We start from the raw sequence: 14,980 nt of genomic DNA on the forward strand, positions 1-14,980 counted from the left end.
TTCCAACGTAATTGAAGTCCAGATTGAAACGTCGCCTTCGAACCGGACGCGACGCGCGTTTCGTCCTCGAGAAAATCGCGGAAAGTCAAAGGCACCTCGTGATTTTCAGGAACGGAATTACCGGGCAAAGGAACACAGGAAACGATCGGATATAGTGAGACAAATAGAAGCTGGCGGTTACTCGTTCCTACTACGGCATTCAAATTCTTGCCTCGAAACTCTACGTCAAAATTAAACTCGCCAAGTTGTTTAAAACGATCAAATATCGTATGGAGCGAACCGGCGCGGGCAATGAGTGGAATAAGTAATGGGGCGTTAATTAAAAGTTGGAAGTACATATAATATTTCATCGGTAAATTGCTAGCGTTAGTAGTGCTGAAAGAAAAAAATAAACACAAACAAAAAGTTTCAAAATTCATTCATGGCAGTATTAGGTACGTTAACCAGGAAGAATAAATAAAACGTAATCTTCCTTCTGTTCGAAATTTGTTTTCCTTAGAGTTATACGTATACCGACATACCTTGCCGCATAACCCTTTAGACTCGTGATCTATAATAAAAATAAATTTAGTTGAAAATAAATCTTCATGAAGATATGCATGACTTCCACCCAATTCGTCCTGTTAACGCATATAAATTGCCGTTTAAAGGAACAATCGTTTCAGGAAATTCAATTCAATTTCCTAAGAAACTCTTCAGTGTTTGAGATACAGCCGCCGAAGAGATGTGGGGGATGATGGTGGGTAGGGATAGAAGGAAAGGGAAAAAAAACTGCAGGGGAAGAGTCGAGAGTGTCACCGAAGGATGAGTGAGGGTGAAAAAAGGGAGGGAGAATAAAAAAAAAAGGAAGAAGAAACTCCAAGGGTGCAAGGGGAGAGAAAGAATCCGCGGGCTAAAAGCTCGGCTATGAGAGTTGTCTGCGCGGGCGCCGCGGCCTGTGTGACTCCCTCATCCAGCATCATCGTCAGTTGCTAGTTAGAAACAGTGGCGAAATCCTGTTCGCCCGTGTCGAGGGAAATCGCGAACCCGAAGCTCTTCTCCACTCCGCGTGCGTTGACAGAGGTCATTCGTCACACCGCCACTTTTCCGGTACACGTGACGAGATATCACCTCGTTCGGTTATGCCGAAGTGTTATTGAAAACGAAAATGTAACTTGGATTGACAGCGAATGAAGATAATCGCATAACTTCTTAATTATGGTATAATATAAGTGGATTATAGTGTTAGTGCGAGTTGTTCCACACGTTAGTTTGCTGTCGGTGAAATGGATATAAGTAGCGATAGTCGCAGACGAGTCCTGTTCCTCATCCTCGTCTTGATCACTGGTGGTAAGTTTATTCATTCGTTCGGTCATTTATACATTTATTTATTTACTTATTCATCCCTCCGTTGCAGCTATTCAAAGTCTGGAACGAGTGCTCCCTACACTTGTTCAAAGTTTCGTACCCGTGTCACAACTTTATCTGTCGACCGTTCATCACCCCTCCGCGTGATGTCGCGTCATTAAGAAGTAGCGTTCCTAAACCATCCTCGCGAAGGGGAAACTTTAACAGTCGCCGTAGAAACATTAGAAACTGCTACTAAAAGTTATCAAAGTTTGTTCAAATTTAAGATAACATATCGAACCCGATTCGGTTTTTTTGTTCTTTTTTTTCCCGCAAACCACGCGAAGAGTTTTCGGAAGTCAGAAGGCTAAACGGTGTATCCTCCTCGCGTATCCTGGAGTCATTGTCCTCGAACTTTTTATCGAACTTACTTGCTGGAGTTTTATTATATTTTCGTAAAACCGTAATTGTCGTTGAAATTGAGTACTATTGTGCAGTTTCCTCACCCATGATATTAATCGGCAATCGTCGAATCTCCAATAAGTACCTATACCCCTTTACGTTAACCGTTTTCGCGCGAAGTAAGGGTAGCTTAACGTAACCTGCAGTCTAACCACCCTTTGGGTAAAAATAAAATAATTCTTACATAACAAATTCACCGGTCAATTATTTTTCCCGATAAAATCGATAATTGCTTCGGCAACTCCGTCATTGGAATTCTGAGGATACAGTTCGGTAGGTTCCTCATGCCAAATCCCTTTTCCAATTCCGGTGCTATCCTAAACCCGACTTTAGTTCGCTCGGGTCGTTTCGTTTTTTCTTCGTATAAACTGCACGGCAAAATCTGAGTTCTTCTTCGTTGTTATACACAAATTACGATTGAGCGTTTTTCTTTTTCTTTTTTCTTTTTTTTTTTTTTTTCCACACGCCGGCAGACCGCGCGCAAGTATCTCGTCGTTGACCCTTGAATACACCCCATGCCTCATCAGCAGTTCTGCCGAACGAGAAAGGGACGCTTTCGACCATTGCCTAACAAAATCGTCGCCCATCTCTTGGGGTATACGAACCTCTACGAGGTCGGGTCAACGGTCACTAAACGGTCATCCTCAATTCGCGCGATAATTCACACGCAGGGTCCAACGCCACCTCTGTAAACTTACCTCTAGGAATTTTTACTAATGAAAATTAATCGAAAATTACATCCGGGCGAACAGATATTGTCAGCGAATCACGCCGTTGAGCTCCCCCAACCCCCTCGTTTGTTTTTCCGTTGGCGACGGTTTTTGAAATAAAAATATCATCCCGACCCGTTGCGAACGCGTTATTCTTGTTGCGTCACTTTAACTTCACACCATCCGTACGTTACTCATAGGCGTACCCGCAGAGGCTTCCAGAGGTCTTCCGATTCATGTATTACAAGATATTTATGTTCGTGAAATATACAGGCATTCACACACCTGTAACGTCATTTGTCACACCCGTTTGCCTTACACCGAATATTACGACAAATAGGCGCGAATGTTATTTTAAGAGTTTCGAAGACGATAACTCGAAAGTTCATCGATGAAATGAATTCGTAGTTCTCACAATCAGTCGCATTTCTATTTCAACCACGACGATGTTCGCGTGTATGAACAGATGAGCTTTGACGTTCTCGCGGACTTTTTAGCGAATCTTATCACATTGATTGCGTCGGTTCCGCTCTTATCGCGAACAAGACTTTGCTCGAGACAGATGTTCATAACAAGGCCGAAAACTGCCTTGTAGAGATCGAACAATGGCACCTTCTTGTGATTGCACAAGCAAGGATACAATACGAGAAGATTCGTCAGATGACATCCGATATCCTGGGGAAACGTGTCTCGACGAATGTTAGTGGAAGGAAGTCTGTCGAGGACGATCGATTCGCGACAAAGACACATGTAAGGTGATCCACAGTTACACACACCGGAGTAGGAGGCAATGAGGATGCCGGTCTGCTTGGCGAAGCGAAATGCTCTTTGCCAATTATGGCTCATCTTCTAAGATCTACCAATGGCAGAAATACAACCGCGTCGAATCCCGAACCGCCACCACTCGCTGCTTTCCTAACGAGCTATGGGTATTCATTGTCAGTTGCCTAGAATCGATCCGCAACTTTCCCTCAAAGGAGTGAATATCCTCGATATTGGACAACCGAGATCGCTTCAAAAATCAGTCGATGCGCAATAATGGAGAAACGCGACGCTCGCGATTTGTTTCGACGATGCGAGAATGATGAGGTTATTGCGAACGTGATGTGGATTCGTACCATGGATCATCCCCATAAAATTCTGCGGTGGTAACAGATTTGTGACCGATGATCATGACAACGCGCGGCTTTCATCGTTAAAGACGCAGACTACGAGCTTCTAATTTCAAACTGTAATGTTACTTACGATATTCGGGTCTTGAGATAAATTTGAATAGATTGAAAGAGTTGGGCTGAGATTCGCGAATGAAAAAGTCTTCCCGATCAGGCGAAATGGTTTTCAGGCTTGTACAAGAAGAAAAGTATCGCCTGAGCGATGTTCTTGAAACCGTTTAACAAACATAACGGTGTGCATGTGTAAATGTGAAGTCTGCCGAAGTGAAAATTACGTTTGCTATTTGGCTGCTCTGCAAATTTAATGAGTTCTTGTCGTTCCAAATCGAGGGGAGCAAAATCAACGCTTTGAGGTGTGCCACCCACTTCCCTTCCCCAGATCTAACGTTGTACTTGCTTCCCTCTCGATGCAAATTAGCGGAAAGTATTATGATCATTCATTTAAGCGAGACAAATTTTTCTGTAGATTTTCAAATTAATAATATCATTCGGAGGGAGTTGGGGTCGAAGAAAACCATCGGAGTTGTTTAATCAAAAATGACACGAAAATTCGAATGGTTTTATGTTTATTTCTCAAACAAGTTCCATCACTAATCGCAACAAATCATTCAATAAAAAGGGGCTTCTCAAATTTCCGTAACTGTATACATGTCCGAAAATAAAAGCGTTCAATTTTTTCAAAAGACACACAGCTTTTCCCTCCGAATGCCGCTGCCTTTTTTCCCCAACGAATACTTTGATCTTCGTGAAAAAATGACCGTTCAAATATACTATCTGTTTTCAATTTTTTCTTCTCTCAGATGTGGCATCTTCAAACGTCCCAGGTTCAATTAAACAAGGATTGATTACGAAATTCATATAAACTTTTTGCTGGGTGCGGTGGAATTCTAGCGAAATGGCCAACTTTTTCGTTTGTTATATCATCAGATTATTAATGAAATTGAACTCACTAAAAACGTCCTGTACGACCATAAAGTGTATCCGGTAAAATCCTGCAATTTAATTTTGTACAAAATCAGCGGAGCTAAATTTCAATCTAATGAATAATTATTTCACAACGAAATAACTCTGAATGTTTCATGTTGTTTTCTTCAAGTTTCTATTTCACTTTGACACACAGATTCCGTGGAATCGTTGTCGACAAAGGTATACCTAAGTATACCTATACACAGAAAAGATATTCAGAAAAGATAATTAAACGGGTGAATAAATAAGTCCAACGAAGGAGCTTCTTCGCCTCGAATTCTGGTCGGAACAAAGTGAACGTTAACGAAGTGGTGGAATTGGCGTCGAATGAAAAAGCGGAGATGAAATTCTAAAAGAAGAAAACATAAAAGGCTAGTTGAAGAAAGAGGTGCACATCGACGTCTCGTCGTTAGAACTAGAGAACGCAGCAATAGTAATTCTCTCGACTATAACGCCGTGGAATTCGAGACCTCAAACCTGTAACGAACTCATGAAACGTCGCCGTCTGATCTCGACTTTTCCCTCTTTCGGTCTATCAATTATTAAACTTGTGTGGGAAAACATGCAGGTATCTTGGCCGTCGCAATAGGCACTCTAGACGGACATGGATTTCTTGAGAGAGTCGATACTATTACCAATACTTTTCTGAAGATGGTTCTCGTTCACCACAGAGATCGGACAAACACATACGAATGTTCTATGCGAAACTTCGCAACCAATAATTGATCCTGTCGAAAGTCAATTTCGAGGAAAAAATCTTCTATAGTACTTGGCTTGGGGTAGCAACCGTCTAACGGGATTGTCATTTCCTAGTTCTGAGAACTTCACAGATTTATTACGTAAGCACTACGGAGGAAAGTGCATTATATTCGTAATTGCTATGGCGAGTTTGGTGCCGGAGGGATTACCGAGGGTCGAAATACAGGGAGAACTCGAGCGGAAACCAAGTCCGAATTCCACCTTGGTCGTAACGCCGAAACAATTGCATCAACGCTACGTGGTTTCGGGAGGAGGTACACAGAATCGTACGCTATATTATTATATGTATACACGTCGTACGGCGGAGAAGGAAAACTGCGTTTCGATTTTCAAACAGCGGGGATTATACGCGGCGGATTGTGTGCACGGTAAGGGGAAAGCCGCAATCGTTTGCAGTACGTATTTGCCCCCGCAGTTTGCGCGTGTTACAACATATCTGCGATTCACCGGAATTCTCGCTTCCTAAGCGTATCAACATCCGTCGAGTGGGATGTCTGCAGCGCCGCGACGCGTCCGCATAGAATTCCTGCAGCCTCGCGACGCGCGGGTGTCCGTGACGCACACCGCACACCCGCCGCGGCGTATCGAAACAGTGGCGGTAGGTGTGCTCGGGTATCACGGCTGCGGTTATTACCGCGCGTCCCGTCCATCTCCGCCTACGAGACGAGCGAACGCACCGTGCGGGAAACTCCGACAATCGTACGTCGTACGTACATCGGGAATCCAGCGGCGCGATCCAACCGACAATGGGATCGCTGTTTGCCACTTTTCCTCCAAAAATCCAGGGGGATTGTCGTCCCATCGATTGAATATCGTCGCCAACTATAACCTCGCAAATGTTGAGAGCCGATGTATCAGCTTATAGCATGCTGAAAAAATTTAATAAACGAATTAACGTACGCACCGAAAGCTCTGAGACATGTCGAAATCAAATCGGCAGTGAGCACTCTATTTTTGATTCGAGACAGCGGTAAGCCGAAATTCTGAATCCGTGTTTCGGACCATCGCTATAGTAACGGAAGAATTTGCACACATTTACCGTCGCAAAAAGCATTATGTTGATGTGTCGTTGCGAATCCGTTGCCGCAGGGCACAAGACTATGCTAAACGACGCGAACGGAACCTGAACAGAACCCCGAAATCGGCGTGTTCTTATCATACCCAACGTATTAATTTCCATCGGATACGATAACGGAGATAACGAGGCAATGAAATCGATAGGCCCGCGCATTCCATCCCGTTGAACTTTGTCTAATTTCAATACGCTTCCGGTGAGTAACTTTCCCTTGTAAGAATAGAGTTATTTTTAGAAACGCGTTAAAATATCGAAGAAAATTTTTCATGGAAGTGAAAATGTGTGACCTCCAATTGGAAATACCATTCCTTATATTTTTATTTCTCTTGTTTTCCCTTGCAACAGCTTTCAGAGCACATCGCTGCCGCTCTTCTATCTGCGTATCTGTATATACGTAGATGTCAAGTGGCAACAGCGGACAGATGTTGCGAACTTTCACAGGTGCGAAACGATCGAACGAACGAACAGAGTTGGCCCTTTGGGAGCAGCAAAAATAAGCATATCAATGCGAGAGCTCTGTACTATACAGGCACCAAATAGAGATACTGCAGATCGCGTAGAAATGCCTGCCCTGCATATAGAGACACATTGGCTAAAGTTACACAAAGTGGATCGAGTAAGCACGTGTTGTTTGGTGTTCGAAATTACCGAATACCAAACGAACGAAGATCCAAATTCATCTGAATTTGTCGGGACATCGAAGTTTAACGGGATTTCGTACGATTGTGATCGGAATCGACCCGAAATCCGGAGATGAAATAATAGTTTTCGCTCCGTACTTATGATAAGTGTTGGACTTAAAGAGTGAGCGAGTATGATAATGAATATTTGCAGCGAAGATCCGCTATGTATAAGGTGTGATTTAATTAGCAGATCTATTCCGCTCACACCAAGGACCGAAACTTCTCCATGGCTTAAATCTCTCGGTACACGAAACGGGCAACTTTTACCAAAGCGATTATTCTTCACTTGCTAGAGTAACTAAGTAGAACATGATGAAGAAAGCTAATTCGAAAAAAAAAGAATCCCGTATAAATTAGCCAGTTAAAATAAGCAACGTGGTCAATTGAAGCGAACTACACTCGTCGACTGAATTTTTGTTCGCAGGGGCGACGGGGCTTCGAGACGTCCGGATCACGGTGCCGGCGATGGTCAGATCCAGAGACTCGGCGCTGCTCAGCTGCGACTACGACTTGGAAGGCGCCGATCTCTACTCGATAAAGTGGTACCACGAGGAGGAGGAATTTTACCGCTTCGTCCCTAAAGAAGCTCCACCGCAGGCGATATTCGCCGTTCGCGACATCCAGATAGACGTACGTAAGTTGCACGCGGAGGATCCCGATCGCCGAGTCCGCGGCCGATCGTCGAAAGCCTCGGGGGGTCGCCGGCTTCGCGAGCTCTGGAAAATCTAGAGAGTCGGGGGTTCGAAAGCCACGCGCTGATTCGGGGGAAAACTTCGAATCAATCCCAAAATTACGCGCCTCGAGCCATCCAGAACGGTCGAATCAATGCGATAAATTTTCCGTAGGTACCGCGATTAGGTTCTACTCGATATTACTATTGCTCGGAGCGTACGTGCCACTGTTATCTGCAGGCCGGTGGGCTGTATAATTTGGCGTGAACAGTTTCAATCGCTGTAATATAGCTTTCGATTGCAGCACACGAATGTTATCTCAAAACATTCAACAACGCGCTTCACCCGCTTTTGACGGCATTTGGGGATCTTTCTAAAACGAGTAATAATTGTTATCAATGAGAATTCATAAATCATACTTAACTGTTTTCGAGTTATCTGCTCCCGGTGTTACGAAAATTCGACAACTCGTTGCCGGGATATAAAGTAGTTGCACCTGCATATCGATAAACGGGGGCTCCGTTTACGCGGAGCACTCGGAAGTGGGTGGCGAACGGCCATAAGTCACGGGTAAGAGCGGTCTAAATGTTTGCCCCGAAACCCGCAGAGCCAGCACTCGAACACGAGGGACGTGACGTTGGTGAACGTGTCCAGAAAGTTGACCGGAAGATACAGATGCGAGATCTCCGCGGACGCTCCGTCATTTCACACGGTGATAAAAACCGCGCCCATGCTGGTCGTCGGTGAGTAAACCCCTCTCGGCCCTCGCCCTCCCCCTCCCCCTCCCCCCTCCCCCCCTGCCGCTCCAGGAGCCGCAGCTCCGATCTCTTTGTCGCATCCGCTGAATTGTATAATTACCAGATGTCCCGGAAACGGATCCCTCGATCCAGCCGGAGAGACAACGCTTACCTGGGGGAGAAACTCTTCGGGCCAATTGCACGTCGGGCGCCTCGAGTCCCGCCCCCACCGTTACGTGGGCCGTCAACGGCGACCCTGTAAGTATCCTACGTGACCTCGCTCCCCGATTAAACTTGCCAAAGTCCGCAGACGCGCCGCTCTTTCGACCCCGAGGCGGCCCCTGCCCCTGCCCCGCTACGTTTCGCTTTCGCCAACTTTCCGACGTGTCAGACTGTCTCGGTACCTGTTTGTCAATTGATTGCCAAAAAACTCTCCACATCGTACTTTTATCACGGGAAACAATGAGCCAGCGAAACGCGTCAATGTTCAGAGAAACTTACGTAGGTGTGTAGGGTTCGCCATTCGATATCGGACGGGGGCATGTCTGGGCGTATAGTTGGAGCCCCCGTTAATTAAAAATGGTTATTAAATTACAAGTTTCCCCCGATTGGTTTATTACCGTCTGTGTACCGAGCCGGGCTCGATAAATACGCGGGTACAATCGAGCGAGCGCACGTCCAGCACGCGTGTCAAGCCGAGTGGCGATCGCATCGGTTTCACCGAAATCAACGGATCAGCAGATAAACTTCATAATTGAATTTGCTGTCCTCCACGCGATCTCGCAGATGCGATAAATGCCGGAATAGCCGTTGCTCCGCAGGTTTGCTAACCGAATTTTCACCCCACGGTCGAGGTGGCCCTTTTCCAGTTCTCACGGACAGTGCAGATGTACGTTCTCGCTAGGCTGCTATAAATAATGAATTTTTTTTCGTTATACGGGCCGGTGGATCATTTTAAAAGAATTGCCTCGGATTCTTACCTCTTAGTCCTGCACTTTTACCACGTTCATGCTCATAATATGCTAAGTTATGCATTCTTCGTACGAAGAAAGTGGCTGCGAGATCCATTCGGTGTCTTTCGCCGTGCACTCCTCGCTGTACAACTTCAACATGTAGATTAGATTCAAGAAATTTTCAACTCGCGAAGGAGCTTTGTAAAAAGTTGAAACAGGACCGGTATGAGCACATAGTAGGAATATCAATGCAAAATTTTTAGTCTCCTTTTATATTGACTTTTCCTCAATTTCATGAATCGGTAGAATGCTCAGAAGTGAGTGAATTTTGATGTTACTCCCATCGATTACTCTCTACCATTACATTTTCCACCGCCAAGGGATCGTCCACTTTCAAAGCAGAGCATAACGTTTCCTGCATTTTCAGATCATATGGAAAATATTTCATTTCACGCTACGCGTGGTACGTGATGAAATCAATAGCGTGTACTGAATAAGAGACACAAAGAACAGCCCGACAAAGGTCCCGTGCTATTACGGAATCCAGATGAGATTGAAATGAAATTTTATTGAACTCAGTCAGAAAAATGTAGCACACTCGTTGGAACGCGTGTATATTATTCATATCTAGACGACAGCAGAAACGTGGAGCAGGCGTCCGAATAGGCGATTTCACATTTCACCCTCGCGACCGCCACACTTTGATTCGAAAACTGGCTACTCGCGCGTTATCAAACCGGATGAAGCTGGAATTGTCGGAAAAATCAATACCATTAAGAGGATTTCTATACCAGTTTCGTGGGTTCAACTCTCCCGGTGCTCGGTTGGTTATATCGCCTCACTGCACGAAGGAGTGAACATTCCGATACACTTTAAATACCGTACTTACAAGCAAACACGGTCAAAGGCACAGAAACTGGCTTTGATATTTTTCATTTTCAACACAACCGCGATTCCGCGTTCAACAACCACCGAAAGTATAGCAAATATACTTTGTACACATACATGTATAACTAGATATGTTAGATAAAACGCATACAAAATCGGACCAATATTCCACTCCGTTTCCGAATGCCCAATTTCAAGATACTTGGAATCTTCATCAGAAACCGACAATTTTTTTTTACCTTGGTACCCATTCATCGAGACTTTAATTTTTCACCCGATTTGCATTTCGTTGCAGTTGAACCGGACAAAGCTGTCGCACAGAACGCGGTCCCGTCTCTTGGGACACGGCGACCTCCAAGCGACCCTGTCGATGTTGGAGCTCGAAACGTCCGGTGAGCTTTTCAAGGACGGCAAGTTAGTCCTACGCTGCTTCGCGGCGATATCCACAGTTTATACGGCCTCCGCCGAGTTGGTCGTAGACGAAGACACACCCCTCCTGGCGCCCATCACCGGAGACGCCTCGACGCACCTCCGTCGTGAGTCATCTTTGTACTTTATGAATCATTTCGCCTTCTCCCTCCGTATTATATTCGTTGCTATCTCTGCGTTAACTGTACTGTCCATGAATTTTATCTCACCGCCATTTCAGATCCAGCCCCAGTTCCTATCCGTTTTTACCACGATGTAAAAGTGGGGTTAGTGGATTGATTAGTAACGGGAACGCCAATCGCAACTTTGTCGTGTTTAAAAAAGAAGCAATCATGTGTTTTTGAATTCGTCAATTTGATTGATCTATATTTCAAACAGAACGGTTTGGTTACCCTCCCGCGACGACGGGGTCAAATGTAATCCATCCCAAAAGCATGCCATGCTAATTTATTAGAACATCCAGCCGATGGCCGGCCAAATAGGATGATGAAGAAAAATCACTCCAATCCGAAGCTACCGTAATACCAACCCTCGAAAACAAGGGGAGCAAAAGTCTCTGCGTCATACGGATTGAACGAGCACTTTCGCTTGGTCAGAGATGCAATCCGAGAAGTCACATCCGGAGAAATCCCCTCGCGGGGGGAAACAATCCCGAAGGGGACTGGCAAAAGCCGAAGAACACAGAGACTCGCGGTCCACCCGGCTAACCGTGTCTACGAAAAATATCCCCATAAAAGTTGACGCACGCGACTGTACGAGTCGAGAGAGGATCTCGAGGTTTAGCACTATCTGCAAGCGGTGAATCATCCGGCACATTAGATATAGTCTCGCAAGACTTGGGGCGTTTGGAAATCGACGTGAACTGTTCGGTGGAGGGTGAGAGTTGAGACGGTCAACCGATGCAAAAGGTATTGGTGTGATGGAGCGTGGGGATCCGACTGCTCCTGCTCCGGGGATGGAGTTGGTTTATGGGGTAAAGTGATTTACGCCCCTCTTATGTCACCGCAGAGAATTCCTAACGCTACGTCATGCGTTATTGCGTTCTAAGCCACCCAATGTCTTCCCCAACCATCGAATGCAAACACAACAACGATACGCTAAATTTCACATCCGATTCACGAAGCACTGAAAGTAATATCGAACCTTTCGCCGATTTTGATTTTATAAAAATCGCGGATATTGAATCGTAAGGAAAAACTGAGCAATGGTTTTTTTAATAGAACGCAGAAATTTGAGAAATGGAAACCGAATAATCACGAAGTGATAAAAGTAGCTACTTGGTATGTGGAAGCGAAGTATGGTGGGCATATTGAAATTGTAAAGTTGGAAAAATTTCCTTGTAAAATTCACGAATTATTTTATTAGGTCACCTTCGCGCGAAGAATATTTGAAGAGTATAAGTGTAAAGTAAGTTCGAGTAGATACCCATCTACTATATCTATGGGTATGAGGTGACTACTTTTCTTTACGGCATGAGAAATGACAATGTTGGAGCTGAAAGTAAGATCCACGGAATTTATGCTGAATTATTCAGACTTCTTTTGCTCTGAAAAATGGGTGGAAATCAAAGCAGTTGAGAAACTTCTTTCCAGCGGATATATCCACATTATCAATTCTAGTATTTTTACTCGCAGTCGAACTCCTGCTCACAATAATTAATCAAAAATCCGTAGCGTTGTAAAGAAGAGAAGTATAGAAGTGTGCAAAACAGATGTTTCTTAAACAAAAATAGGCTGCTCCAAGATAATCGATCATTCGAGAAATTTCGAGTACAGATGGAAATAACAAGTTTCCACGTTTCTCTGAGGAGGGAGATTATTCGAGTACTTCTTGTTTCGTATCATCTAATTACCCTTAGTTTCCAAGCAACGATAAGAACGTATCTTATTACTAGCTTTAACGCTTTGTAAATATCTCATTAATAAACTCGTTTTGGTTTGGAGCGTTTACCTCCAGACACGCCAGCTCGTTTTCATCAAGCTCGCCAAGAAACTCGTGACGAGATGTGGGGAATAATTGCACGACGACGTACCCGTAGCACTTTACTTGGAATTTACACGACAAGCTTTGTCAAAATTATTCGGTGCACACCGCGGAAGCGAGGGACGCGATGATTTTCAAAGACACTCCAACACATATCGACGATACCCCCCCGCAGCGGCTAACGACCGATCGTTCGTGTTTCAGGGTCGAGCGGCTGCGGCGTGAAAAGTTCTTCGGAGATGGTCGTCCTCTTCGCCTCGCTGGCGTCGCTCGCATCCTGGAGCAGGTAGCTCCTCGGCTGGAGAGGAGGCCGTCGTCGCCTCTGTCCGACCCGGTCGCATCGTCCGCGTCAACCCAGTAGCTAGGGCTTCCAGTTATGTATGTTACTATGTATGGTGTAGATAGGTGGATCATTTTTATCGCGACGACGAGCGACGAGCGACGAGCGACGCGCCAACGAAACGACGAGTCGGAGGGCCAACGGAGCGAGGGAAGAAATCGAATCAATGAGAACCCATATACAATTAATTTTAAACACGTTATCTTTTGATGTAAATTGTTGATAATAAAATGCGGTCACGTATTACGCAATCGAATCCCCGACTAGTCGAAGTATACCGAGAATCGGACGGAAGCTGTCCACCTCTCCCAATGGGTGTCGACTTTCGAAAAGTGGGACCCCGTTCGCCGTGAGAATCTCACGGCGTTGAGCGGTGAAGGTTCCAGCGGAGTGATTCGGACACCGGAGCGAATTCCTTCCGCGTGAGAGAAAATTAGAGAAAAACACGCGTACATCTCGAAGAATCGGGTCGAGTGGTGATTTTTCCGACTTTACTCCGGTCGAGATTTCGTAGCGAGAAATACTCTCTTTAATTCACCCGCACTCGAGGTTCGACCTGCACGTCGGAGGTTCATGGCCCACGTGGTAACGGCTGCGACCGTTACACCGGAGATAAGGACATCCCGGCGGAGAAATATTTCCTGTGATATAGGGGGACGCAGAAGTTGCGATCGAACATCACATGCGCGTACTCACCTACAATCACATATTTTGTCGAAATACAAGAACTATCGTGGTACTTCAGTTCGAATTCGAAACTCGTTCCAGTTAGTCCGTAGTATCGCGGTGCTCTAATTTATCATGTTATACGACTACAAACTGTTGGAAGAAAGGAGGGCTAGGCGGAATTACTGACCCGGAAGTTAAAAGCCGAGCAAAAAGCGGGGATTTGTCAAGGTTCGTTTTTAGGAATCGATGGCTCCGTTTAAGCTTGCTGATTCAGAAGATATTTTGTACTCCGGTTTCAAAGCGTGTATAAACGACGAGGAATATTCAGTTTCTCATCTTTTTCGTACGCTACTTAGTCTGGCATGAATTTTGTGCCTCGATAATCGTGTTACAGTCAAGTATCAATTTTTCCGAACCAGAAAATACCTACACGTTCGTATCCGTCGATACATCGATGAGAAAAATCTATACCACATCCAAGTGTACGGACAACTGTTTTCGTTGGTGCGACAAACATCCTACCCCCGATGTATAATTATTTGCTCAGCTTGAAAAAACTCAATTCTGTTATCTTTCACTTTATTTCGAGAGATCGCAACGGTTCATTGCTTCTCTCGATGTTTATTCGATATCACTAGCTCTCTATCATACGCTGTCCGATATGTAGTCGTTTGATGTCTGAGCACTGTTTCATATTTATTCAATCTCAACTTGTTCATTTGTTTTTTTTCCTTTCATTTTGTAAATACAGGAAAAGACCGACCCACTCCGTGTTGTATAATTACGAGACTTTTTTTCTTTTCACAGTCACATTCGTAATGAAGAAAAAAAAATGTCGCTGTGCAAGGTACCGAGGGTGATACGATATTTTTAGGTTTCGGGTACCGTCGATTATTCTGCAGGAGTCGTTGCAAGAATTTTCACACGCATCCCAGTGCATTTGGCGTAAGTAGAGATTATCCAGATTTCGGAAGACCGAACCGGAATCCACGTCTCACCAGAATCCTCCGAAATTGATATTTATAAAGTTTCTCCAGATGGAAATTATCCATTTATCACCAGGGTGCTGCAGTTCCAAATGATGCGCCGTAGATTTATCATATATTCATGGAGTAAACCCGGCGGTATAGTTGTACCCGCTATGTGCAAAAACTGGA

At 44.8% G+C, this 14,980-nt stretch overlaps 1 protein-coding gene across 2 annotated transcripts; it reads left to right on the forward strand.

Annotated features, from left to right (window-relative positions):
• The first annotated feature begins 955 nt into the window (after positions 1 to 955).
• Positions 956 to 13,410, forward strand: LOC105683032. Of its 2 annotated transcripts, XM_048649457.1 has the most exons (6): positions 960 to 1,329; positions 7,578 to 7,783; positions 8,432 to 8,567; positions 8,686 to 8,819; positions 10,698 to 10,938; positions 13,019 to 13,410. In XM_048649457.1, the coding sequence occupies exons 1-6, from the start codon at positions 1,266 to 1,268 to the stop codon at positions 13,102 to 13,104; spliced, it is 867 nt and encodes a 288-aa protein (XP_048505414.1). In that variant the 5' UTR covers positions 960 to 1,265; the 3' UTR covers positions 13,105 to 13,410. The 2 variants fall into 2 exon arrangements, with proteins under 2 accessions (XP_048505415.1, XP_048505414.1); XM_048649458.1 differs by lacking the exon at positions 13,019 to 13,410 and having other exon boundaries at positions 956 to 1,329; positions 7,578 to 7,787; positions 10,698 to 10,932.
• The last annotated feature ends 1,570 nt before the right edge of the window (positions 13,411 to 14,980 follow it).

The sequence above is a fragment of the Athalia rosae genome, chromosome 2, assembly GCF_917208135.1.
Source record: "Athalia rosae chromosome 2, iyAthRosa1.1, whole genome shotgun sequence".
Classification (NCBI taxonomy): Eukaryota; Metazoa; Arthropoda; class Insecta; order Hymenoptera; family Athaliidae; genus Athalia; species Athalia rosae.

Excerpts from the sequence above, each read along its gene's own strand:
- LOC105683032 (XM_048649457.1), top strand. The coding sequence starts at position 1,266 with ATGGATATAAGTAGCGATAGTCGCAGACGAGTCCTGTTCCTCATCCTC. Across the intron at positions 7,784-8,431 it reads TTCGCGACATCCAGATAGAC|AGCCAGCACTCGAACACGAG; the intron begins GTACGTAAGTTG and ends CGAAACCCGCAG. Across the intron at positions 8,568-8,685 it reads CGCGCCCATGCTGGTCGTCG|ATGTCCCGGAAACGGATCCC; the intron begins GTGAGTAAACCC and ends TATAATTACCAG.